Source organism: Lynx canadensis, chromosome B3, assembly GCF_007474595.2.
Source record: "Lynx canadensis isolate LIC74 chromosome B3, mLynCan4.pri.v2, whole genome shotgun sequence".
Taxonomy (NCBI): domain Eukaryota; kingdom Metazoa; phylum Chordata; class Mammalia; order Carnivora; family Felidae; genus Lynx; species Lynx canadensis.
This window is the reverse complement of record NC_044308.2, coordinates 60801134-60825735: the sequence shown is the minus strand read 5'-3', so window position 1 is coordinate 60825735 and position 24602 is coordinate 60801134. Positions and strand designations below refer to the sequence as shown.

The 24602-nt window shown below is 38.8% G+C and overlaps 2 protein-coding genes across 5 annotated transcripts in view; both read right to left on the bottom strand.

Annotated features, from left to right (window-relative positions):
* The window catches only part of VPS39 (VPS39 subunit of HOPS complex), a 46274-nt gene extending 34272 nt beyond the window's left edge, over window positions 1–12002 (bottom strand). For 2 of the 3 annotated variants that reach the window (XM_030318420.1, XM_030318422.1), the window contains exons 1-3: window positions 11759–12002; window positions 4070–4135; window positions 515–579 (exon numbers count right to left, since the gene is read on the bottom strand). In XM_030318420.1, the coding sequence (XP_030174280.1) occupies window positions 515–579; window positions 4070–4135; window positions 11759–11831 (204 nt within the window). In that variant the 5' untranslated portion in view covers window positions 11832–12002. The remainder of the gene's footprint in view (window positions 1–514; window positions 580–4069; window positions 4136–11758) is intronic. The other variant, XM_030318421.2, reaches the window with a different exon arrangement.
* Window positions 12003–13620: 1618 nt separating this feature from the next.
* The window catches only part of TMEM87A (transmembrane protein 87A), a 40802-nt gene continuing 29820 nt past the window's right edge, over window positions 13621–24602 (bottom strand). For both annotated transcript variants that reach the window (XM_030318424.1, XM_030318425.1), the window contains exons 15-20: window positions 23960–24063; window positions 19154–19227; window positions 18677–18738; window positions 17971–18026; window positions 17375–17405; window positions 13621–14883 (exon numbers count right to left, since the gene is read on the bottom strand). In XM_030318424.1, coding sequence (XP_030174284.1) covers window positions 14842–14883; window positions 17375–17405; window positions 17971–18026; window positions 18677–18738; window positions 19154–19227; window positions 23960–24063 — 369 coding nt within the window. In that variant the 3' untranslated portion in view covers window positions 13621–14841. The remainder of the gene's footprint in view (window positions 14884–17374; window positions 17406–17970; window positions 18027–18676; window positions 18739–19153; window positions 19228–23959; window positions 24064–24602) is intronic.

Genomic DNA, 24602 nt, shown 5'->3' with positions numbered 1-24602 from the left:
CAATTAAACATTTCTGACAGGGCTTAACAAAACTTCATTTAGCTACAGTACTAAAAAAGGACTTGGGGTACAGGGGTGGCTCAGTCAGTTGAGCATCTGACTTCAGCTCAGGTCATGATCTCGCGGTCCATGAGTTCGAGCCCCGCGTCGGGCTCTGGGCTGACAGCGCAGAGCCTGGAGCCTGCTTCTGATTCTGTGTCTCCCTCTCTCTCTCTGCCCCTCCCCTGCGCATGCTCTGTCTCTCTCACTCTCAAAAATGAATAAATGTTAAGGAAAAAAAAAGGGACTAAAGAGTCTATGCCAATGACAGGAATCCGACTTATATTTATGTGTAATCGCAATTTCTGTTCATTATAGAGGATCTCAGGCACATGACGGATGGACCATGATCTCTGCGTAAGTGGGAGAACAGAGAGCAGAGGATTCAGAGTTATTAAAAATGTTACCGAAGTTCTAGTTTTGACATGGTCCCATAGAAGTCAAATATTTTGTAGTGACCACCATCACTGCCTACCTGTTGAATCTTTTTGGAGAAGTTTTTATTGGATTTCTCTAGTGTCACTTCAAACCTGTTGCAACCTATGGAAAAGAAACAAACATTTACAGTTCCAAACACAGGGATACATGTAAAACTTAACTATAACAAAAAATGCTGCTCCATACTGCTCTACTACATGAATCTACAAATTCCTAAAAGACTAGAAGCTAGAGATCTACACTAGAGAGCTCTCTTCACTGAGTATAAGAAGTCACTTTCAATTCTAATTTTAGAACAGAGGGTTTCATGCACCTTCACTTGGCATTGGCAATCATATGATGGAAGTTTAGTGAAGCTACAAGGTACTTGTGAGTCTGAAGGTCTTATCCTGCAATATAGTACCTCGGCTAAGTGTTTGTAAAAAGTCACAAATATAAGAACCCAAGCAATGAAACCCAGCCCAAAGCATCCTCAGATCTAGACCAGCTAAATCCCAGCAGCTACCCTGTGTCCTGCATCACGGGACAGAGCAAACACTCAATACTAACCCCAGAACTAAAGTAATTTAATACATCTACACTTACTGCCACTTTCAGGAGATTCTACATCTGTTGGCACTGCTGCAAAAAGGGAAGAAAGTTACATACCACAAAAATATGTCATGCTAGCTTTGTGGGAATGACAAAAATATTCAGCCTCAAAAATCACCAAAAAGGCAAGAAGAGAATAATTATCATGACAATGACATAACAACAAACTAAGCAAAAACTAGGTGCTGGGTTCTGGGTTTAAAAATTGATGTGTATTTTCTAAAACCTCACAACTATTCCAAGAAGTAGGTATTACTGTTCCAATTTCATATGTGAGGCACCTGATGGGTCAAGCAGTTAAGTAGCAGCCAGTGAGAAAGCGCCCAGAAGCAAACTCAGGGCTGACTGGAAAGCCCGTGTGCTGAGCCTATACTCTATCTGTCTCCTAGCTTGTGAAGAGACTATTCAGGCTGCTGACCCCGGGCTGCTCCCCACAACTAGTGGGGCCCCCACCACCAAAGCCGGTCTTACTTTTTCCACCTGTCCCTCAGCAAAGGAGATGAAGGGACTCTGGAGATTCAAGAGATTCAGAAATGTGCCCTGTATTCTGCCATTATATTTCACAAAAAAAAAAAAAAAAAAAAAAACCAGCCACTTCACACTTGATACAGAGCTCTATATTTGAAAAGAGCTTTATTTTATTACTTCTAACAATTCTCCTCAAAGGCAGAATTATCTACGACTGAGGTTCTCAAATTTTTTGGTGTCAAGACTCCTTCACAACCTTAAAAATTATGGAGAATCCCAAAACTTTAATATGGGTTGTAGTTATCAATGTTTACCAGGTTAGAAATTAAGACAGAAATTTTTAGGGGCACCTGGGTGGTTCAGTCAGTTTAGCGTCCGGCTCTTGACTTCAGCTCAGGTCATGATCTCACATTTATGGTTTGAAGCCTCATGTCAGGTTCTGTGCTAGCAGTGTGTGGCCTGCTTGGGATTTTCTCTTCCGCTCTCTCTCTTTCATAAACCCTCTACTTTGACTTTTGGTTTCTCTTCTAACCAGGTGCCTTCCTCTTTTCCTATTTCAAGGGTAGCAGAAGAGTAGCAGAATAAGGTAAAGGGTAGCAGAATAGGCCACCCCAAAATCTGCCACTTTTGTACAGGGATTATTTTGAGCTGAAGGCAATTGAGAAGAAACAGGTACAAGAAAAGCTCTCTGCCCTCCAATTTGCGTAAAAACAGAGCATACATTTACACAGGTGTCCCTCTACCCCATCTCTACCAAGGACAGGATTTAATTAGTTGGAGACAACACTAGACCATCAGCGGCCCACAGAGGATACCAGAGCAATCTACTAACAAACCTTACTAACTAGTCCTTTTTCCATTAGTTTCCCATGTGTGTGTCTTCTAGCAGTTTGCCATCCTAGAAACTCTAAGTCCTTTTCCCTTGCCTTACTGCTTCTTTAAAAATTGTTTGTTGAGGGGCGCCTGGGTGGCGCAGTCGGTTAAGCATCCGACTTCAGCCAGGTCACGATCTCGTGGTCCGTGAGTTCGAGCCCCGCGTCAGGCTCTGGGCTGATGGCTCGGAGCCTGGAGCCTGTTTCCGATTCTGTGTCTCCCTCTCTCTCTGCCCCTCCCCCGTTCATGCTCTGTCTCTCTCTGTCCCAAAAATAAATAAACGTTGAAAAAAAAAAAAATTGTTGATTTGTTAAGATGCTATATAAGCCCAAATTCCAACCAGCCCTTTCAGCTACCCATCACTAAATGCTTCCATGTGTATGTGTAATACACATGTTAATACACTTGTCATTCTTTTGTTAATCTGTCTTTTGTCAGTCCAATTTACATATTCCCACCCAACGAACCTAAAATTGGTAGAGGGAAAAATATTCCCCACCCCACAGACCTGAAAGATGCCCTTTTTTCCCATGTTACCCTTGCTTAAGGCTCCAAAGGGAAGTACTATTACCTTAAGCTATTTACTACAGAAAGTCTATTAGGTTGAAAATTATGAAATGTAGTTTTTTCTAATACAGTCAAATAATGAAAGGGGCAGGGACGCCTGGGTGGCTCAGTCAGTTGAGCATTCAACTCTTGATTGTGGCTCAGGTCATGAGCTCACAGTCATGAGATCAAGGCCTCTCCTCCCCCTCTACCCCCTCCCCAACCCCCCCCCCCAACTGTGCTGGGCGTGGAGCTTGCTTAAGATTCTTTCTCCCATTCTATCTATCCCCCCGCCCACTCTCACTCACTCTCAAAAACTAAACTAAACTAAACTAAAATAAGACAATTTCATATGGTTCGACATACTTGGGCATTTACAGCAGATTTCTATAGACTCTACAGCTCCAAAGTATATTATCTAAACACATCAATTTTCCATAAAAAGAACATCGAAGTAAAATTATGAAAAGGGAATGAGGTACTTCTTCTCCCTCAAAGGAAGAAACTCTGACAAAATAAATTTCAAATACTTTTGGTTATTATTCTACATTTTGCTGACAATGTCACATTTGAGAGAGCTTTAGTTTTCAAAGTCCTTGCATCTGACCTCAACAATTTTCTGAGACAGACAGGCAGTTTATAGAAGAGGAAAATGACATTGGGAAGGACCTACTCATAGTCATTTAGCCAAGGAGAAGGAAAGCTGAGCTCAAACCCAGGTCTCCTCTCTTCTAGTCCACCCCTCACAAGTTAATAAAAGTTTTTAAACCAGTGGTTCCTAATTTTGTTTCCTACCCCCACATCACTCACACAAAAATCTTATACCCATCAGTAATACTTATTTCTGACAGGGAGTCACTAAGAAGTAAGGAGGGGAGGAATGTTCAACCCCACCTTTGTGGGGGGGGGGGGGTTGGGGAACAGAGTCTGAAAAAAACAAAAAACCCTGAAGATTTTCATATGCTTCTCCCCACTTTACCACAGTATTACTCTCAACCCCGATGGTTTTTAATGATCTAGGGATCACTGATTTCACAGTTGTATATTAGCTATCAACATTTTTTGCATGAGTAGTAAGCCATCTCTTTCTCGATTCTGGAGAGCTGCTACTTACCAGCATCTTTCCGGATCCTATAGAGAAGAAGATGTCCTTGTTTGGTGCCAACAAGAAGCCATTCCTCTGCAAGAGAAAAGAATTATGAGAAAGGTCAATCAGCTTTACTAAAACCCTACTTCTTGAGCTGGAGCTTGTAATGAGAAGTCAAAGTGTCAAGAAAAGGAGTTGCTTTTGATAGCAGGTGTTTTGCAAAACTAAGGAGTATTTATATTCAAGAAATGTTTGAGAACCAACCAATCAAAAAAGTATCATTACTAGACTAGACATATCAGGGAATAGAAAATGTCCCTGCCTTCACGGTTTCAAAATTAAACTGACCAAAAATAGGATGAAAATTTATATAATCATAAAATGGGGAGTATAAACATGAAAGTAGGTCTCTAATGTCAGAAACAAAGCTAAAAGGTACCCTTTGGAGGCTTAATGATTTTACCTTAAGGAAAATTAGAATTCATGATCTCAAAAGGCGGCCTAGCAGATCAAAACAAACTGCAACTCTCACACATTGTTGGCAGCAATATAAACCAGTACAGTCATTTTGGAAAAAAGTCTGGCAGTTCCTCAAAAACTTAAATGTACAGTTAACCATGTGACCCAGCAATTCTACCCCTGGGCATATACATGAGAGAAATGAAAACATATGCTCACACAAAAACTTGGACACAAATGTTCAGAGAAGCAGCATCTGTAAAAGCCAAGAGGTAGAAACCACCCAAATGTCCATCGACTGATGAAGGGATAAACAAAATGTGGCAAATCCATACAATGGAATATAAGCCAGCCATCAAAAGGAATGAAGTGCTGACATATGCTACAATAGCAGGGATGAAACTGACATTATGCTAAATGAAAGAAGCCAGACGAAAAAGGCTACAGATTTTATGATTCTATTTATATGAAATGTCAAAATAGCCAAATCTATACAGACAAAAAGATTAGTGGTTGCCTAAGGCTGATGGGCTTATAGGAAAATGAGGGAGTAAAAACTAAGGGGTATGGGGCTGATAGGATAATTAAAATGTTCTAAAATGGACTGTGGCCATACTTGTACAACTCTGTGAATGTACTAAAACCCACTTAACAGTGTAGTTTAAATGGGTGAATTGTATGGTATGTGAATCACATCTCAATAAAGCTCTTATAAGGAAAAAAAAAAAAAAAAAAGACGATCTAGGCCAGTGAGTGGTTCTTTGGTATGTATCAAAATTATCTGAGGATTTGTTAAAACACATTGCTGGCCCCTGCCCTCAGTGTCCGAGTCAGCTGGTCTCACAGCAGCCCTGGAAACTTGCATTTCTAACAAGTTCCCAGGTGATGCTAACACTGTTGGTTCAAGGACTGCTTTGGAGACACTAAAATGGTCCATGCGAAAAGTAAAGAGGCTTCAAAAGGGTTTATTTAAATAATTACCCTGACAGATGTATATTAACTCATTAAGGTAAGTTAAGCATGTCCAGGTACTTCCTCAGCTTTTTGATGTTGTAACAAACATAAAGGTCGTTCATTCCTTTCATAAACTCTCTTGATCCTTTATGAGATAAAATATTGGAAAATGGTACAAACAGATACTTTATTGAGAATGTATTGTGTTCCAGGAAATGCTAAGCACATATCATATGTTAACTTCACTAATCCTCATAACTATCCTTTGAGGTACATCCTTCTGATAAAGCCCCATTTTATAGATGAGGAAGTTGAGGCCTAGGGGATAAATAATTTGTCCCGATTCATACATGTAGTAAGATGTGTACGGAAGTATCTGGACGTAACTACATGCTGTGATGTACTTACTAAGGCATCACATGTCAAAAGAATGGATTTTGGCCAGAGGTTGTCTGAATGACACTGGTTATATTTCTAAAAACAGGTAGGGGTGCCCTGGTGGCTCAGTCGGGTAAGCATCTGATTCTTGATTTCAGCTCAGGTCATGATCTCACAGTTTGTGAGACTGAGTTCCACGGAGGGCTTCCTGCTGACAGCATGGAGCCTGCTTAGGATTCTCTCTCCCCCTCTCTCTGCCCCTCCCCCACTGGTACTCTCTCCCTCTCTTTCAAAATAAATAAATAAAGTTTAAAAAAATGTAAAAACAACAAAAACAGGTCAAAAGCCACATCAGGAACATTTCTCCTGATTGGAGAAATCCTCCTAAGGTTGATGTCCTTAGTCTTCCAGGAAAAGATAATGACTCTGTCTTCTTTTATTTTGTGTCGACAAAGGAAGTAGGAGAATGTGTGCCTTTTTTTTTTTTTTTTTTTTGAGAGAGAGAGAGAGAGGGAGAGGATGTGCGTGTATGTGCAGGAGAGGGACAAAGAGAATCTTAAGCAGGCTCTATGCCCAGCGTGGAGCCCAACGTGGGGCTTGATCTCACAACTGTAAGATCATGACCTGAGCCAAAAACAAGAGTCCAGTACTTACTGGACTGAACCACCCAGCCTCCCTAACAGTGCATTCTCTCAATGACATAAGAGAAATCAGAAATAACACTAGCTCTAATGGAATGCTGGAGATTTATGTCAGAAGAGAACACAGAAAACAAAAGAATTAAGTTCACAGTGCTTGCTTTGTAAAAGATATTGTGCTCAATACTACTGTATTGAGCAAGTGGTAATCCTAAAGTTGATTTTTAGGACACCCACTGCTATTTCAGATGTAAACAAAATGAAGCAGAAAAGTTTTTAACTCACTTAAAACATACATAAAAATCTATAACCAAAAGGCCAACATAATATAATGTTCACCTTCCCTTCCCACTCTGCTTCCCAAATCCCTACTGTTTTTCTTTGTGTCTTTGAGCAACCTATCTTTACACCCAGGTCTGCAACGTCTATCAATTTCACCTCTGTAAGGTACCTTGCAACAGCCGTATCCCAGGTCTCCAGTAACCCCTGTGATGGCCTCACCGGTCTCCCTATATGTGTCCTTCCATGTTTGCTATAGACAGATAGCAAACCTTAGACAGATCTGTGATACTGTCACACTGGGGCTTAAACCTTCATGAAGCTGCACCACTAACAAATGAAGTCAAACTTGTAAGCATGACATTCAAGAATCTACTTTCCATTTTTATTGAAATGTTTACTTGCCAATAGATGTTTCTTATCAAATGCCTACTCTATTGGTCATAAAGTGGAATCAGACAAATTCATTGTAAATAAATAAACAAATAAATAAATAAAATTTTTAATTGAGATTTTATTTGGCCCTTTTCACGTTTTCATTTGAAGGTGCTGGAGAAAAATGCATTTATCATACATGCAAAGTATAACAGCTTTCCTTTATATAGTAAAAGCAACACACACACACACACACACTCTCTCTCTCTCTCTCTCTCTCTCTCTCTCTCTTCCCTAATACTCAAACTCATAAGGGAAAACAGTGCATCATCCAGATGTGATAATGGCACAGAATCTTGAAGAGGCTTGATTTGGTTTTGGAAGTCAGTGGGTGCTCAGGTGACCAGAAGACCTGACCCATGTTGGGCCTCCACATTCTATGACATGTCATCTTATAATACAATAATGGATACAAAACAAAGAGAATGAGAAGTCTGCAGAGCAGGCTCAAAAATTGGATAGACAGTCCCTTCTGAGACCCAATACAGCAAATCAGAGAGTGGGACACACTACATAAACGGTGTATTCTGTGGATAACACATACATAAACAGATGTCAATCAGCCCTAGAAAATTCCTGACAGACTAATCCTGAGCCACAAGTTTGGAGCTTATTCCTCCTGGGAAGTGAGGAAGTGCTGAGCCCTCTTGCTCTTAATAACCCTAATGAAGATCTGTCCAACAGTGCAAACCCAGCCCAAGCTCATGTGATATATAATTCCATTCCTGGCCCTATGCTGGCCACTGCAGGGAATACAGAAATGGAAAAGGTAGTGGTCATTTTCCTTTTTTGGGGGGTCATAGAGCAAAGAACACTGTTTCTTAAAGCATAATCCTGATTAGCTATATTAGAACGACTTAAACTTATTAAAAATACACATTCCTGAGGGCTGATCTGATTTAGATACAATAAATTCTGCAAGAGTGACCCAAAATCTGCATTTTTGAATTCAATTTTTTAATTATACGACACATTTATGTAGTTTCAATGCTAAAACTGTGGGAAGTCTAGCTTCCATTCTTGTCCACTCTCTCCTGTCTGCTACAGGCAACCATTTTAGTCCTTTTTATCTTTCTATTGTTTCTTTGGAAAATATAAGAATGACTGCATATACACACATACACACACACACACACACACACATTTGCATTTTTCTTTACAGGTTCTGAATATATATTAAAGTTTCGGAACCAGTGTCTAGAATCAGACACGATTTACTGGATATAGGACCTTGGAAAAATTACTTAAATTCTCAGGTTATTCCTCTGCAAAATGCAGTTATTGTTTCATAAAAGCTTAATACAGACTAGTACTCAATAAACAGAAGCTATTACTATTAATATCATCATTCATTCATCAAACATAGGTTTAATGAACACCTATTATGAAGAGCTATTCTAGGCTATAAAGCAATATACAAAACAAAGTTCCTGCTCTGAAGAAACTTCTATTCTAATATGGAGTGAAAGAGACAATAATATAATATAAAACAGCATTAAGTAGCAATCCATAAGAAGAAGGATAAGCCTGAGTGAGAGAATAGCACATTGTCTTTTATATAGCATAGTTGGGGAAAGAAAGTCTTGCTGATTTATGTGGCATTTCAGCAGAGACCTGAAGGAAAGGAGGAAGGAGCAATGTAATATTTAGAGCAAGAGAGTTCCAGACAGAGGAAAGATCAAGTGCAAAAGCCCTGAGGTAGGTACATGCTTTGGGTATTATGGAATAAAGAAGACTGTGTGACTAACAGGACAAAGGAGACGGGGTAAGAGCACAGGAGATGGGGTGAGTGAGGGAAAGTAACCAGAGGCCTGATGATGTCAGATGTGTGAAGCACAGAAAGGGCTTTGGAACTTATTCTAGTTGTGATAGGAAGCTACTGAAGGGTTCTGAGCACTGGAGAGATGTGATCAGATTAAATTTTCAAGGGATCACTCTACCTCCGTGTGGATAAAAGACTGAGAGCAGCACAATAACAAACAACATGGTGATCAGTCAGACAACTACTGCAGTAATCCAAATGAGAGAGGTGGTGCTCTCATCAAAGTAGAAACAGTACAGATGGAGAGAAGTGACTGGACTCTAGACTTATTCTGAAAGTAGGGCACACAAGATTTGCAGATGGACTGGATGCAGCGTGTAAGAGAAGTGAAGAATGATTCCAAGGCTTTTGGCCTTAGTAAAATAGGTACATAGAAATGTCATTTGCTGAGATGTGGGATGCAGGGGGACAAAGCATGTTTTGGGAGAGTGGAATCAAGAACCGTTGTGGCCATGCTACTAGACGTCCAAATGAAGGTATTGAAAAGTCAGACGGATTCTACAACTCTGGAGTTTAGGGAGAAGTCATCATCAGCATCCTCATCTCCATTTCCCTCATTTCCATTTCCCAAGAGATGGAGTATGGTGTCTCTAAGACATCTTCCAGCTCGAATACTGTCTGGCCCTGCATGATCTGGTTTCTGGAGGTTCCTGGATGAATTTTAGGTAAAAAGGGTAACGACTAGAAATAGTAGTATTTACTGCTGCTCAGGTCGGAAAATAGTTTTCAGTCAAGAGTTGGTAAATAGCCTCTTGTAGCCTAATACCTACTGCAGCATCCTAGGAGGTAACGAGCCCGTCCCCTGCTGGGATCAAGGCAAAGAGCTACCTACCATTTCAAGTTTTAATTTATTTACCCATTTTAAGTAATCTCTGCACCCAATGTAGCGCTTGAACTCACGACCCTGAGATCAAGAGTTGCACGCTCTTCTGAGCCACACAGGTGCCCCATCCCTACCATTTCAAAACTATCTTTCTGGAAAGCTCAAGTACAGGGAATCTTTACGGTGACAAAGTGGAGTTGGTGAGAGGCTGAGATACATGTACTACTAGTTCCAGAGAGTATCAGTCAAGGATTCTGACAAGTATGGTAAGCAGCTGCATTCATCCTTTTTAGAAGCATATGTCCTAGGCTGAGTTGGGTACCTCTCTCCCATGTTTCTATATTAGGCAGCATATGCCTCCAGTATCATTTATCTTACATCATAATCCGTTCATATGTCTTTGTTTCTCACTCTGTGTCCTAGGAGCACAGGCACTGTTTCCTAATCATCCTTTAAGCCCTGTCTTTAGCAGAGAAACTGGTCCATATACATACATCTAATACATACTTGATGAAAAATTAGGGGAATGTGTCCCTTTGGACAGTGTCAAGTCTTTCATTTTTTACATTTCTTTTCTCCTCTATTTATTTTTTTTAGTGTTTATTTATTTTGAGAGAGAGAGCATGTGCGCACACATGTGTGCAAGATAGGGAGGGGTAGAGAGAGAGAGGGAGAGAGAGAAAGAGAGAAAGAGAATCCCAAGCAGGCTCCGCACTATCAGACCCTATGCGGGGCTCAGTCCTATAAACTGCCAGATCATGACCTGAGACAAAATCAAGGGTCCGATGCTTAACCAACTGAGCCCCCAAGCGCCCCTCCTCTGCTTATTTTTAATTTTTTACTGAGCATTTAATCACAGAAAATGGAGGGTTTCTTGAGATATCCAGAAGAAGCAAGAGTCTCTCCTTAACCCAAGGGACTAAGACAGCTGTGAAGGTGTGATTTTAAAGCCCAAGGCTGCTAAAGGCAAGACAGTGCAAATTAACACGAAGACCTGTAGTGAAAGTACCTTACTGAAGAGGCTGTAAGGAACTCTGCAAGGCTGACTGGGTGGTACTGTCTGTAAATGATCCAGAAGACACCAGCCACCACCAAGATTCCACCAGACCCATCTTAGGCACCTAGCTCAGTATAAGATCTGATTAAGACTTCTGGGCCACTTTTTTATGGCCTTTGATTTTTAGCACCTGGACATTAACAAGAAAGACTTAAATTACTTGTTTGGTCTTCGGTGGCTGTTATCAGACACAAGCACTCAACAGGAGATGCCAGACCCTGTTTTCTGTACTGACCAATCCCAAGAGGATTACACAACTTTTTAATGGGTTAGATTCCATGACAGCCTGGAATGATGCTCTTCTACCCACAGTTAGGTAACTTGGGACATTCTGAATACAAGGCAATCAACCACTTGGCTAAACTGAGTTTAGAACAACCTGAGCTACCTAGTGACAAGTGACACTGACAACTGACAAGTGAACGATGAGTGATTACTAAGAAAAAAGGCATACGGTATTAATGTATTTAATGCCCCCCCAAAATAGTGTTGTCTTTCACCTAGAAAACAACAATCATCTGGACAAGTTCAAGCCCCCGGTAGGTTGAAAACTCCTCAGTGCTTGCCACTCCAAACTGAAGACTTCTTGGGAATCGAAATGACCCAAAGCTGAACACAGTTAATAAGAAAAGTTCAACCTTCAACTCTGTACCGAAAGCAAGGATAAACGTACCGAAAGTCTGGGTCCCTGAGGACTTGCCAAACAGTCCCATTTGACCTCGCTGTCTACAATACTATGCCCTCCCTCATCCCATGCCTCTCGGACAGCGTCCGATCGGAGTCCATACAGCCAGACTCCTGTCCACATCCCCAGCCTTGTGAAAGGCAGGAACCGCTTCTGCGCTAAACCCGCCTCGGGCCCTCGGCTCACCCCAGGCAGCCAGACAGTCGATCTGCAGAGGCAGCTTTTCCAGGATCGGCACTGGCTCGAAGGCGTCATGCATGGCGGCGAGAAGAGTCGCCGCAGCAGTCTCACCCGAAGTGTGCGGGGACGGGCCAGGTTTGGGCCTGGGCCGGGAACCAGCCCCAAGGAAAGGCCAAGCGGGACGCTGACCGAGACCCCAGCTACAGGCCGTTTGGCAACACGGCCAACACCGGACTTCCTGCCGGGCTAAGCCCGCCCCTTCCGCAGCAGAAGCCCGCCCCTTCCGCGTAAATTCCTAACGCTCTTTCGAGGAACGCGCCGGCGCTAGGCTTCCCACCTTCACCCTAGACCCAGAACTTGTGTGTCATGGAGCCTGATTAGCGACGGGGCTTACCTAAAAGGCGGAGGGGGGGGGGGAGGGGCATCTTGGAACTGTCTCAGCGTAGCATGGTGGTGAGTTCGGGCTTTGGCGTCACTTAGTCGGGATGGAGACCATTTAGGAAATTAGCCCTTGTTTCTTTATCTGCTAAAGGATGGTAGTGTTCCACACTAACCTGGTGTTGTGGACATTAGCAACTCCTGACACACTCTAAACACCCAATAAATGGTGGTTTTTGCATTACCATTATAATCCCAACCACTTCAACTATTTTACCCTTTTTTTTAAAGGTTGTTCTAGGCCAGTGGTTCTCAAAATGTGATCCCTAGACTAGTAGTATCAACATCACCTGGAAACTTAGTGGAAATACAGCCTCGGGCCTCATTCCTGCCCTACTGGATCAGAAAATCTGGATTGGGGGGGGGGGTGCAGGGGGTCCAGCAGTCTGTGCTTTAGTAAGTCCCCAGAGTGAGTCCATGGACTTTAATGTTTGAAAACTACTGCAAGAATGAGGTGTATCTGGCAACCCCCCTCTCCCCCCCCCCCCACACAAAGAATATAGCAGGTAGGTCATTAAAGCACTTGAGTTTAAAACATAAGTCTACGATAAGTAAAAAAAACTGGCCTTGGTCACTTTATTTTTATACAATGTCAGTTTCTTCAGTTGTAAATTAGGATTACTGTCCCATCTTTACCAAATGCTGTTTCTGATAATCCAGTGAAATACTTTCAAAGTGTCAATATTAACACAAAAACTGCTAAATAAATCAAGCATTATGGGTGATTTTCACCATAGAAAATGAACACCTTGAAAATATAGAACTGCCAGCTGCTGTCCTCAAAGAAGGCCTGATACCTAGCAGTTTCAGGCCCAAGGACTAAGACCGATATAAACTCTCAGGTAACATGTCAATGTAACAACTATAAATTACTTCTGAACCAGTTCTAAGAAATGATACGCTGTATGTAATCACAGTGCCATAACCCATAAGAGAATGCAGAAAGAATTATCAGGTACAGTCTACAAAATTTGTTACTTTACACTACTGCTTAACACCTTAAGATTTTTTTCCCTAGTCTTAAGTCAACATCTAACCACCCTCAAAAAATATTTGACCAACTATCTTGGTGCATTATAACTATTATTCACTTGTTAAGTGTCTCTATGGAAGAACAGCACACAACAGTACCACTAGCCCTTTGCTAATGGATTAACCTGAGAATATAGTCAGTTCTTCATATGTTCCTTAGAGATATCGCCTAGGTGACTTTTTTTTTAAATCACCACAGCAAAGAGCTATACAGAGATGTTAAATAAATGTAAACACTTCCACTATAGTATGAGTTAGTAAGATTGTGGTCATGTGGTCAATGGTTTCAACAGATAATAAGACAATGTAGAGTAAAAACCATGGAAGGAAAATTCCCACAAGAATTTGGGAGAAAGGATGGTCTTTAGAGAAAGTCTGAAAAAAATGAGGAAAATATATTAATTTTGTTAAAATTTTTTATATTAAAAAGTGGCATGAACTTTCTACGTAAAACAAAAATCTTGGGAAGGCAAAATTGGACAAAACCATTAAAACAAATATAGTGCTTCAAATGAATCCCATCACCTTGTGATGTCTCTTATAAACAGTCTCTAAACCAACACCAGGTATAAGAATAGTCGATCCTAAAGAATGAGCAGCAGTCCAGGGCCTCCACGCTACTTCATGCAGGAAAAACGGTTTCAATTAAGCCAGAAGGACCTGTTTCCTTTGTATTAGCTCCTGCTTCCTAAGCATTACAGTTCCTTTAGCAGGGCACTCATTCACAAGCACTTAGACGGAGTGCCTCTCTGCATCTAGTGCAACACCCAGTGAACGGCATGAAGGCAAACAAAGCACTGCCTAGGACTCCGCAATGCCACCGCCCTTGGAGGCTTACAAAACAGTAGTTAAAAGTTCTGGAGTGTGCACCACATTGCCAGCAATGGGATGTGTCACAATAGCAGATGTCAAGAGTTAAGCTAATATTTCTCTCTAAAGTACATCTGAGATAGAAAAATCTTTAATATACACCATTTGTAAACAAAATTGCACTTGATTTTTTTTTAAATGATCTGAATCATACTGTAACAGTTTGCTTCTCTCTTACATACTCTTTTGTTTTTGTTTTAAATCATCCATAGAACCATGGCTCCTTAGCTCAGGACTCTTTTTTTCTCAAAATTACCTCTGTAAGATGTAACCTTGGCTTCTCAGGAAATGGAAAGGTAATTGATAATTTCCCCCATCACCTATGTAACTCTCTAAATAAATAAAAATTATAGGCAGTTGCTCCTGGAGATTACATATTATGGCGTTGATGTCATAGTTCTTTAGAAGATGTTAAACTTTTTAGTTTGATAGATTAAACAATTTAAACGTTATAGAAGGTTCAGGAACAACACACATAAGTTGCATAAACATCCATGTCAGGGTGTGGGAGGGAAAGGGGCATCAATGTTGTAAATAAAAACTTGTAGATTTTTCTTGTCCTATGAACTTGTTTTCAGTAAGATGTTCTCCTTGTTCTGACACCTCTCACCAGCTCCAATGCACAAAGGTCAAGGAATAGATCAGGTTTCACTGCCTCCTTTAATTCCATGGAGGAGTGTAGAAGATTGACACAGAAGCTGATCTCTTCCGAGTTACTACCCATCTTCAACTGCACATCTTCCCATTCTTTACTCCATTTTGGACCTTTCAAAGTGTGTGATCATTCGTTCCTAGGGGGAAAAAAAGTCTTTTCTAAGCATATTAATTTTAAATGGTCTACATTCCAAGTATCCTCTATAAAGAGGATGCACACACAATTTCCCACAAGTACTTTTGCTTATGTCCACTAAATATTTAGAAATGGTTCCTATCTATGAAGATTTTGAAACACACAGATGCCTAGGGCCCACCGGAAATCAACTGAATCAAAATTTCTAGGTTTCTGGACACCAAACCACAGATCAAAAGGAACTGTATCTTTCTGAGTCAAATAAGATGATTAAACAAATATTTACTTAAGATTAAGCTTAAACAGGGGCGCCTGGGTGGCTCAGTTGGTTGAGCGTCCAGCCCTTGATTTCAGCTCAGGCCATGATCTCATGGTTCTTGAGTTTGAGCCCCGCATTGAGCTCTGTGCTGGCAGTGCAGAGCCTGCTTGAGATTCTCTCTCTCCCTCCCTCTCTCTGCCCCTCCTCCACTTGCTCTCTCTTTCTCTCTCTCAAAATAAATAAATAAACTTTAAATAACTTAAAAAAAAAAGATTAAGTTTTAATGAAAATGTGGACCTCCTCTGATTCAAGAATTTAACTTGAAGAAAATGTCAAGGATGTGGGCAAAGATTTAGCCAGAAACATTTCTACTGCAAAACTCAAAATTATAACAAAACAGAATTAAATGTTCAAAAACACAGGACTGTTTAAACAAAATATGGTATATCCTTAAAATGAAAGATTACACATTCATTAAAATTACACTTGAAAAAGTTCTAGAGATCTGTTGTACAACAATGTGCATATAGTTAACACTATGCACCTGACAATAATTAGGATGGCAGATTTTATATATTTTCATAATTTTTCTAAAAATCATGTTAAAAATTAGGCCTGATTAGAAAACAGTATTTATATATGCCGTTTCAATGAAGAAAATTAACGTGTTACCATTAAATTTCCTCTCTTATGTAATTTTTCACCTTAGAGTTAACATTTTTCATTTTGTGTTGTTTCATTTGCTAAAAGCACATATCACAAATTTATCCTGAACTGTAACAGATGTGTAAATACCTTTTGAATATGATCAATTACATCAGCCAATCTATCCTTTTTATTTTATTCTTAGAACGACTCCTCCTGAAGCTCTCTGGTCTGCTCCATTCTGGACTGGATGCCCTCTAAGACTGTCACCCAGCTATTGGTCTTGGAGTTTCTTACATCATCATCCTGGGAGTTTATCCTTACCCCTCTGTTGGACCCTTTATTTCCTGAATCCAAAGTCTTTCTCTTTTTAGTTCTCTCAATTTATAAAGAACATTTTCTATTACTTTCCTGAGAAAGCACATATAGAATGTTAATTATTTTATATTTTGCATGACTGAAAACATCTTTATTTTACCCTCATACTGACAGTTTAGTTGAAAATACAATTCTAGGTTGAAAATGATTTTCCTCAGGGGCCTAGGTGGCTCAGCTGGTTGAGCGTTCCATTTTGGCTCAGGTCATGATCTCTCGGTTTTGTGGGATCAAGCCCCACGTGCTGGCAGCTCAGAGCCTGGAACCTGCTTCAGATTCTGTGTCTCCCCCTCTCTCTGTCCCTCCCCTCCTCATGCTCTCTGTCTCTCTTAAAAATAAATAAACATTAAAAAAAAGAAAATAATTTTCCTCAGAATTCAAAGACATTGTTCTATTATCTTCTAGCTTCCAAAACTGAGGCCACAAAGTCTGATGCTGTTTTGATTCCTGGTCCTTTAAAACTTGTTTCTCTTGTAATTCATTTAAGTTCTTAGTTCTTGAATAGGTTTTTCACACAGGGAAATATGAACAGATAGGTGAAGTCGATATAACCAAAAGTACTGTAATAAACCTGTAGTGAACTGCCCAACTGGGTTTCACATACTCAGCCTTCTTTGACTGAAACAGAGCGATGGCTGGAGAGCTAAAGTCAAAAGGAAGCCCTGAGGGCAAACTATTAGCAGAAGCCCACAACAGGAAGATCTAGGAACTGCAGAATATACCACAGAAGGCAAAGTGTTACAAAGATAGGTTTAATTCTAAATGGTAGAGTTCTCAATTATTTCAATGCATAGAACTGCTAAGGAATTTGACATTGTATGCCACATCACACAGCCAAGTCAGTGGGAAATGAACAATTTTTCTTAGCAGCCAATCCAACAAAGTAAGTTGGATTTAGGCCGATGCTTTCAAAGGACATTCAAAAATCAAGGGATACTAGAATAACCTAATATTCAGAACAAAAGACCTGTCCTCAAATCTGATCATAAAACTTTGGAAAAGAAATAGGGGACAGGTACAGAAAGGAAACCTTCTTGAATAATATCTGGGTTCTAATATTGGTATTTCTATTCTCATCCTTTTTCAACTATACCAACTACAGTCCTTCAGGCCGTTACTGAGTCAAATAAATAAAATTCCCCTGAACAAAGGACCTATGATTCCCTATTAAATCATGAGACCCACAGTTTATGCACATGATTTGATTACTAACCTCATCTGAATCCAGAAGGGCTGGAAGTGCTCTGCAGAGAGGAAAACACCAAAATGAACAACGTAAAGTCATAAATGGTTCATAAAGGAAATTATGAATACAATTTAAAGCCCTTTCAATAATTAAGATCTGCATCTTATTAATGGGCACTTCAGGGGGAAAAAAGCAAATATGAAAACAGAAGAGTTACTGGAATTGTACAGAGAAAAACCATGTCCTGCACTGTAACAGGGCCAATATTTAATTAAAAATATAGTCATGGAACTAAAAAATCTCAAAAGGATTATCCCAATGATTTTGGGAAGGTGTACAGCTAAATCTTTCTAAGCAGAAATGTCATCTGAACATATAATCCTGATGGTTTGTATATCATTCCTTATTTTTAACATCTTTTTAACATTTTTAATATTCTTTAATTTTCTATTAGCATTCGCATTAGCATGTTCTTCAGCTCATTTACTTAAAAGTATAATAGTATACTTTATACTATATAATATATATAATTATAATAGTATAATAAAAGTATAATTATAATAGTATAATAAAAGTTATACTAACTGAAATAGGATTCTTATGATAACAATTAAAAAACTTACACATCTGTCACAGAAGAAGGAACATTCTCTTCTACCCATTTCAAATCATCTTCCTGCTGGAAACATACAAATACCAGTGGTTACTAAAATGCACCAGATAATACATGTCAAGTAAGGATCTAAAGAGGTCTCAACATTTTTAAACTTAATCTTTTGAGAATTCTGAAGTAGTATATTCACATAACAACTGGGACTGCTAATAATTTAAAAAATTATATAGTCAATACTTTAAAAAATCCATGTAAGTGTAATATAAGTATGTAAGTGAAATATAAAATTGTCTTTAAATGCTTTCTTCTCAATGTTCTAATACCTAAGAGTTTGCTTCCTGTAAGTTTTGCTCCTTAAAAATGAGATAAATTCTAAAGCCCTTAATGTAGACTGCATGCATAGTTCTAAAAAACAAACAAGAAACTGATGAATGAAAAAAAAATCTTGATCTTTACTACAAATAGCATCTTAGGTTAACAGGGCTATAACTTCCATTGATGAAAACAATTAAATAGAACCATCAGACTAGTCTGAGGTGCCTTTTCAGGACACGGTAACAAACCAACTAGGTTAAAGATAACTAGATCTTAGAATGAGGATCACTTACTGTTTCTGTTTTTAAAAATAAATGTAATATATATTAAAAGATGTATAAAGCAAGCTTAATTACAGCATAGATCTAAAAAATCATTAAGGCCTGTATACAATTACTTACTGCTTTGTTTACTTTACTATTTCCATTTGGTTCTTGTTTAGTACTTCTCATTTTCATTCCTTCTGCAGAGGGAAAACAAAGTAGATGGGTTAAGTGTATCAGACACCAGCAATAATTTCAAACATGGATTCAGAACTTTAGGTTTATGGACCCTGATTTATACAACAGCTATTTCTCTACTTTTATGCTAGAAGTTCAAAGCCAAATTTCCAGCTCATCCAGTAAGCAAAGTGTACATTTACTGTGCAATTATTCACTGAATTTATCATGGCTTCACCTTAATATTTATACCCTTACTTTTGATTCCCCCTAACTTCACCACATACCAAATTGAGAAAACAATTGTACAACAGCTGTAAACTAATAAACTGTATCAAAGTATCTTGATTTTGATACTCACAAACTGTTATATTTGCTTTACTCTATTTCTAAAAACCAGAAAATAATATTTAAAGCACAAATCAATTTTATCACTACCAAAGCTTTCTTTTAGCATAGGTTCTTTTTGTTCATCTTCTTCCTCTTCCTCAGACAATGGTGAAAAGGCAAACCTGACAACAGAAAGAAACAAATTAGGAAACTACAAGAAATGCTACACTCTCTAGATTTTACAGACCTTATTACTGAAGCTGCAATGAGTCATTCATAAAATTATTTTAGTGAAAACAAAATAATTCTTCCCCTTCAGAAAGCTCTTATTTGCCTTTATTAGCAAGAGAAGCAGGACAGTATCACATTTACAAGTGCAGGCTCAGCCACATACTACCTGGGACTTGAGACAAGTTACTTATTCTCTGTGCCTCAGTTTTCTCATCTGAAATTGGGGATAAGACATTACTCATAGAGGTGTTTTATAAAAAGTAAACAAGTCATTTCAAAAAGTGCTTAGAACAATACCTCACACATGGTAAAGCATTTACAAGCATATATTACCACAAAGAGGAAAGTAAATTCTCATGTAATTTAAAATCTCAGCCTTTCAATTTGTAGTTAAGAGAAAAAGTCCTGACCTTGTATGTACCAGGTAATTTAAAATCTCAGGTTCCAAGTGGGGAGCTGAGAAGATGAAGGCTTCATCTGGTACATCTAAGATATCTTTCCTTTACAACTTCCAAGAGATTCAGCAAAGCAGCTGCCAGACAGATAACTCCTAGAAAGCTTCCACTTTGAACTCACTCTGTACTTACTGTTGTCTCTTATTTTAATTCTACTTTGTTTTTAAATCACCCTTTCATGAATTAAAAAACAAAAACCCCACAGAACTCTTTAAAAGCTAGGAGTAACAGGGAACACCCATAACCTATTAAAGGATAATTAGCAAAAATTAACACTAGATATCAAAGTTAATAATACTTGAAAAGCACTTTTTAAAATTCAGAATAAAATGAGGAGGCCCACTCTCAATGCCTCAATTCAATACTATACAGGAGAGCCTAACCAACACAAGAAACAGTAATGAGGCAGCAGTGTTAGTTGGAAAAGAAAGAGTAACATTGTCATTACTTTCAATAACAATCAATCTAATGGGGAAATCTAGAAATTATCAGAACTAACAAGACAACATATGAAGGTTGATGGATATGATATATAAAAATCAATAGCATTACAAGGCTCTTGGCTGGCCCAGTCCATAGATAATGCAACTCATGATCTCAGGGTTGTGAGTTCAAGCCATGTTAGGCGTGGAGCCCTACTTAAAGTTTGGTTCAGGTCATGATTTCACGGTTCTTAGGATTGAGCCCCACATAGGGTTCTGCGCTGACAGCATGGAGCCTGCTTGGGATTCTTCCATCCACACCTCCTTCCTTTTCCTTCCTTTCCTTCCTTCCTTTCTTCCCTTTCTTTCTGTCCTTTCTCTCTCTCTCTCTCAAAATAAACATTTCACTCATATATGGAATTTGAGAAACTCAACAGATGAACATAGGGGAAGGGAAGGAAAAATAACATAAACAAAACAAAGAGGAAGGCAAACCATAAGAGACTCTTAAATACAGAGAACAAACTGAGGGTTGCTGGAGGGGGGTGGGTTAAATGGGTGACAGGCATTAAGGAGGGCACTTTGCCGGATGAGGACTGGGTGTCAATATGTAAGAGATGAATGAATCACTGGGTTCTACTCCTGAAGCCAAAACTACACTGTATGTTAACTAACTTGAACGAACGAATGAATATATAAATAAATATTAAAAAATTTAAAACAATCAACAGCATTCCTACATTTTTGCCAAAGCCACATGTATTATTTTAAAAGGGTGCATCCATAAGAGCCATAAAAATTTTTAAATATTTTAACAAAAGTTATAAAACAGGGGGGCCTAGGTGGCTTAGTCAGTTGAGCATCCAAGTCTTGATTTTGGATCTCATCATGATCCTAGAATTGTAAGACTGAGCTCTATACTAGGCTCCACGCTGAGGGTGAGGCTCTCGGGGCGCCTGGGTGACTCAGTCAGTTAAGCATCTGACTCTTGATTTCATCTCAGGTCATGATCTCATGGTTCCTGGGATACAGTCCCACATCACAATCACCGCGGAGCCTGCTTGGGATTCTCTCTCTCCCCCTTCTCTCTACCCTTCCCTTCCCGCCCCCCCTCAAAAATCAATAAACTTAAAAAAAAAAGTCTCCTCTCTCCTTCTGCCCCCTTCCCTGCTCATGCTCTCTTAAAAAAAAAAAAAGTTATAAAACATAAAGCACTGAAAAGATTAAAAACAATAGGACATACCATATGCAAGGATGGAAAAAATATATGTAACTTCCCTAATTAACCTATCAATTCAATTAAATTCTAATCAAAATCCGATAAAGGTTTTCCTACAATTAAATAAACTAGTTAAACATTTTATTAAAGAGAAAAAACCCAATAGCAATGGATATTTTCTAAAAAAGAAGATTAAGGAGGAAGACACATACGAAGACTTATCAGTAAACTAAGATAATTTGAGAAAGTGTACTACTGATGTAGGATCAGAGAGAGAGAAAAAAGCAGAATAGAGAACTCACAATTAAACAATTCTTGATGAATAAAAGCACAACTGTGAAATTTTGAAAAAAATCATAGAATAACTTTAGACTTCACCTTAAGCCAGGAAAAAATTTCTTAGACAAGACACAAAAAAAAATGGGGCACCTGGGTGGTCCAGTCAGTTGAGCATCCGACTCGGCTCAGGTCATGATCTCTACAGTTCATGAGTTTGAGCCCCACACTGGGCTCGCTGCTATCAGCAGAGAGCCAGCTTCAGATCCTCTGTCGCCCTCTCTCTGCCCCTCCCTTGTCTGCACACTCTCTCAAAAATAAACATTAAAAAGAAAAAAACAATGGGAATGCAAGCCGGTGCAGCCACTCTGCAAAACAGTATGGAGGTTCCTCAAAAAACTAAAAATAGAACTACCCTACGACCCAGCAATTGTACTACTAGGCATTTATCCAAGGGATACAGGTGCTCTGTTTCAAAGGGACACATGCACCCCCACATTTATAGCAGCACTATCAACAACAGCCAAAGTATAGAAAGAGCCCAAATGTCCATCGATGGATGAATGGATAAAGAAGATGTGGTATATATATATACAATGGAGTATTACTTGGCAATCAAAAAGAATGAAATCTTGCCATTTGCAACTACGTGGACGGAACTGGAGGGTATTATGCTAAGTGAAATCAGTCAGTCAGAGAAAGACAAAAATCATATGACTTCACTCCTATGAGGACTTTAAGAGACAAAACAGATGAACATAAGGGAAGGGAAACAAAAATAATATAAAAACAGGGAGGGGGACAGAACAGAAGAGACTCATAAATATGGAGAACAAACTGAGGGTTACGGGAGGGGTTGTGGGAGGAGGGATGGGTTAAATGGGTAAGGGGTACTAAGGAATCTACTCCTGAAATCATGGTTGCACTATATGCTAACTAATTTGGATGCAAATTTAAAAAAATAAAAAATAAAACAAGTTAAAAAAAAGACAAAATATACAATACATAAAGGAAAAAAATAACAAATTTGACTCCATACTTCCAACTTTTTCTATGGCCAAAACACCATTCAATTGTTCAAAGATAAACTAGAAGAAAATATCTGGAATGCTTGGAACAAAATATTGGAATCTAAAATATATAAGGAATTCCTACAAATCAATATAAAAATGATCAATAAGCTGATAAGGAAAAAAAGTCAAAGATATAAAAAGCTGACTAGCAGAAGAATAATACGACCAGTAAATACATAAAGACATAAAAATTCAGTCTTAAATGCAACTAAAAATACAGTGAATATTGTCATTTACCAGATCTGCAAAAATTAAATAATGGGGAAATAGGAAGGTAGAGGAGAGAGCTCCTCTCACACAAGTGTTGGTAGATACATAATTTGTTTCAGATTTTTTTGAATGCAATCTGATTTTAATACGTGAAAAATTATAATATGCATATCCTTTATCCCAACAATCCCAAGTCTTCTCTATTTTTCTCAATTTTCTTAACTTTTTTTCAAAGAATACAAACATTAAATGCATAATACGAAAAGACAGGCTATTTTCATGGGATAAAAAGATGTCATTTATCTCACACACACAAAAAAAATGTCACTTATTTTCTTTCTAAATCTTTTATTGGTATGTCTGATTATAAAATTATCCATTTAGTTATACTGCCTCATCCTTTCCTTCTTTGGTGATATGGTTGGGTAATATAAGCTCTTAACCATCTAAACATAAATGGGGGTGGGGGGGTAGCGTACCAAAGATATAGATATTCGCCAAATAAAGATAGCCAGTTTCTAAATAACTGAGATTTGCCAAGAGCTGAACAAAGCAAATTCACATACAGACTTTTAATTCCCAAGTCTGTCACATAAGTTTTCATTTTACCCTATTGTTACAAAGTAAGCTGGTCTACTGATCATAAAAATTGTTCTTTCTTTCCCAACACTAGACAGATGAGACCCTCATTACAAGTGTCACAATCTATCTACTTCCCTTCTTTACTCACATACATACATATTACCAGAACATGTCAGAACCGAAAATCACCTTGTATCAATTGATTCAATTCCCTCACATTATATGAAGAGGAAACTAAGGCCCAGAGAAGTGAAGAGAGGCAACATGCCAAAAGTCACAGTGCAAATAGGAGAATTGGACAGGAACCCACTTCTCTGGATTCCAGACCCAGTGAATATCCTTTCCAATATATGACATGGCCTGGACACTGTCACCCACTGAACTACCCCTAACTGATGACATGGCCATTCAATGGTTAGCAATGTAAATAAGAAGTGTCCAAGAACCTCTGGTTGTTTGCAGATGGTCGCCAGAGAACCATGATGACAAATAGGATCATGGAGAACAGCAACCGCCAGATGGCATCATCCACCCACAGCTCCCGCCAATCCTACCAAAAGGGGGAGAAGCACATTTTTATACATAATCTTAACTCATTTCACAAAGTCCTTAGCAGAGAACAAGAATCATTTATTTATTCGTTCAACTTATACAAACTAAGGCCCTGCTATGTGCTAGGCACTGTGCTAAGTACAGGGAATAAAAAATAAATGAACACTGTTTCTTCCCTGGTAGTTTTTATTGCTAAAGAAAAGACACCATACTTTGGTGCTTACACTATGTTTCCTATAGCTCTGAGAATCTTTAGGGAAGGACTTTTATACAAGGTAAGAGAAAGTAACGTTATGTTATTTTTTATAGTTTTCATTTTATTTATTTTTACCAGCTTTGCTCTGGCTTCCAAAGAAATGTTTTGCCAGTCTCTGTGCTCAAATCTTAAGTACAGGGCTTCTAGTGAGTAGTGTTATTCACATCTACTTAATGTTTTGGACTCTGGATTTCTTGTTGAAACTTTTTAGTTAAGGAAAGATTGGGTTATGACAAACTATGACGATCATTTATAACGTTCTCTCTCACTATTGGGATATA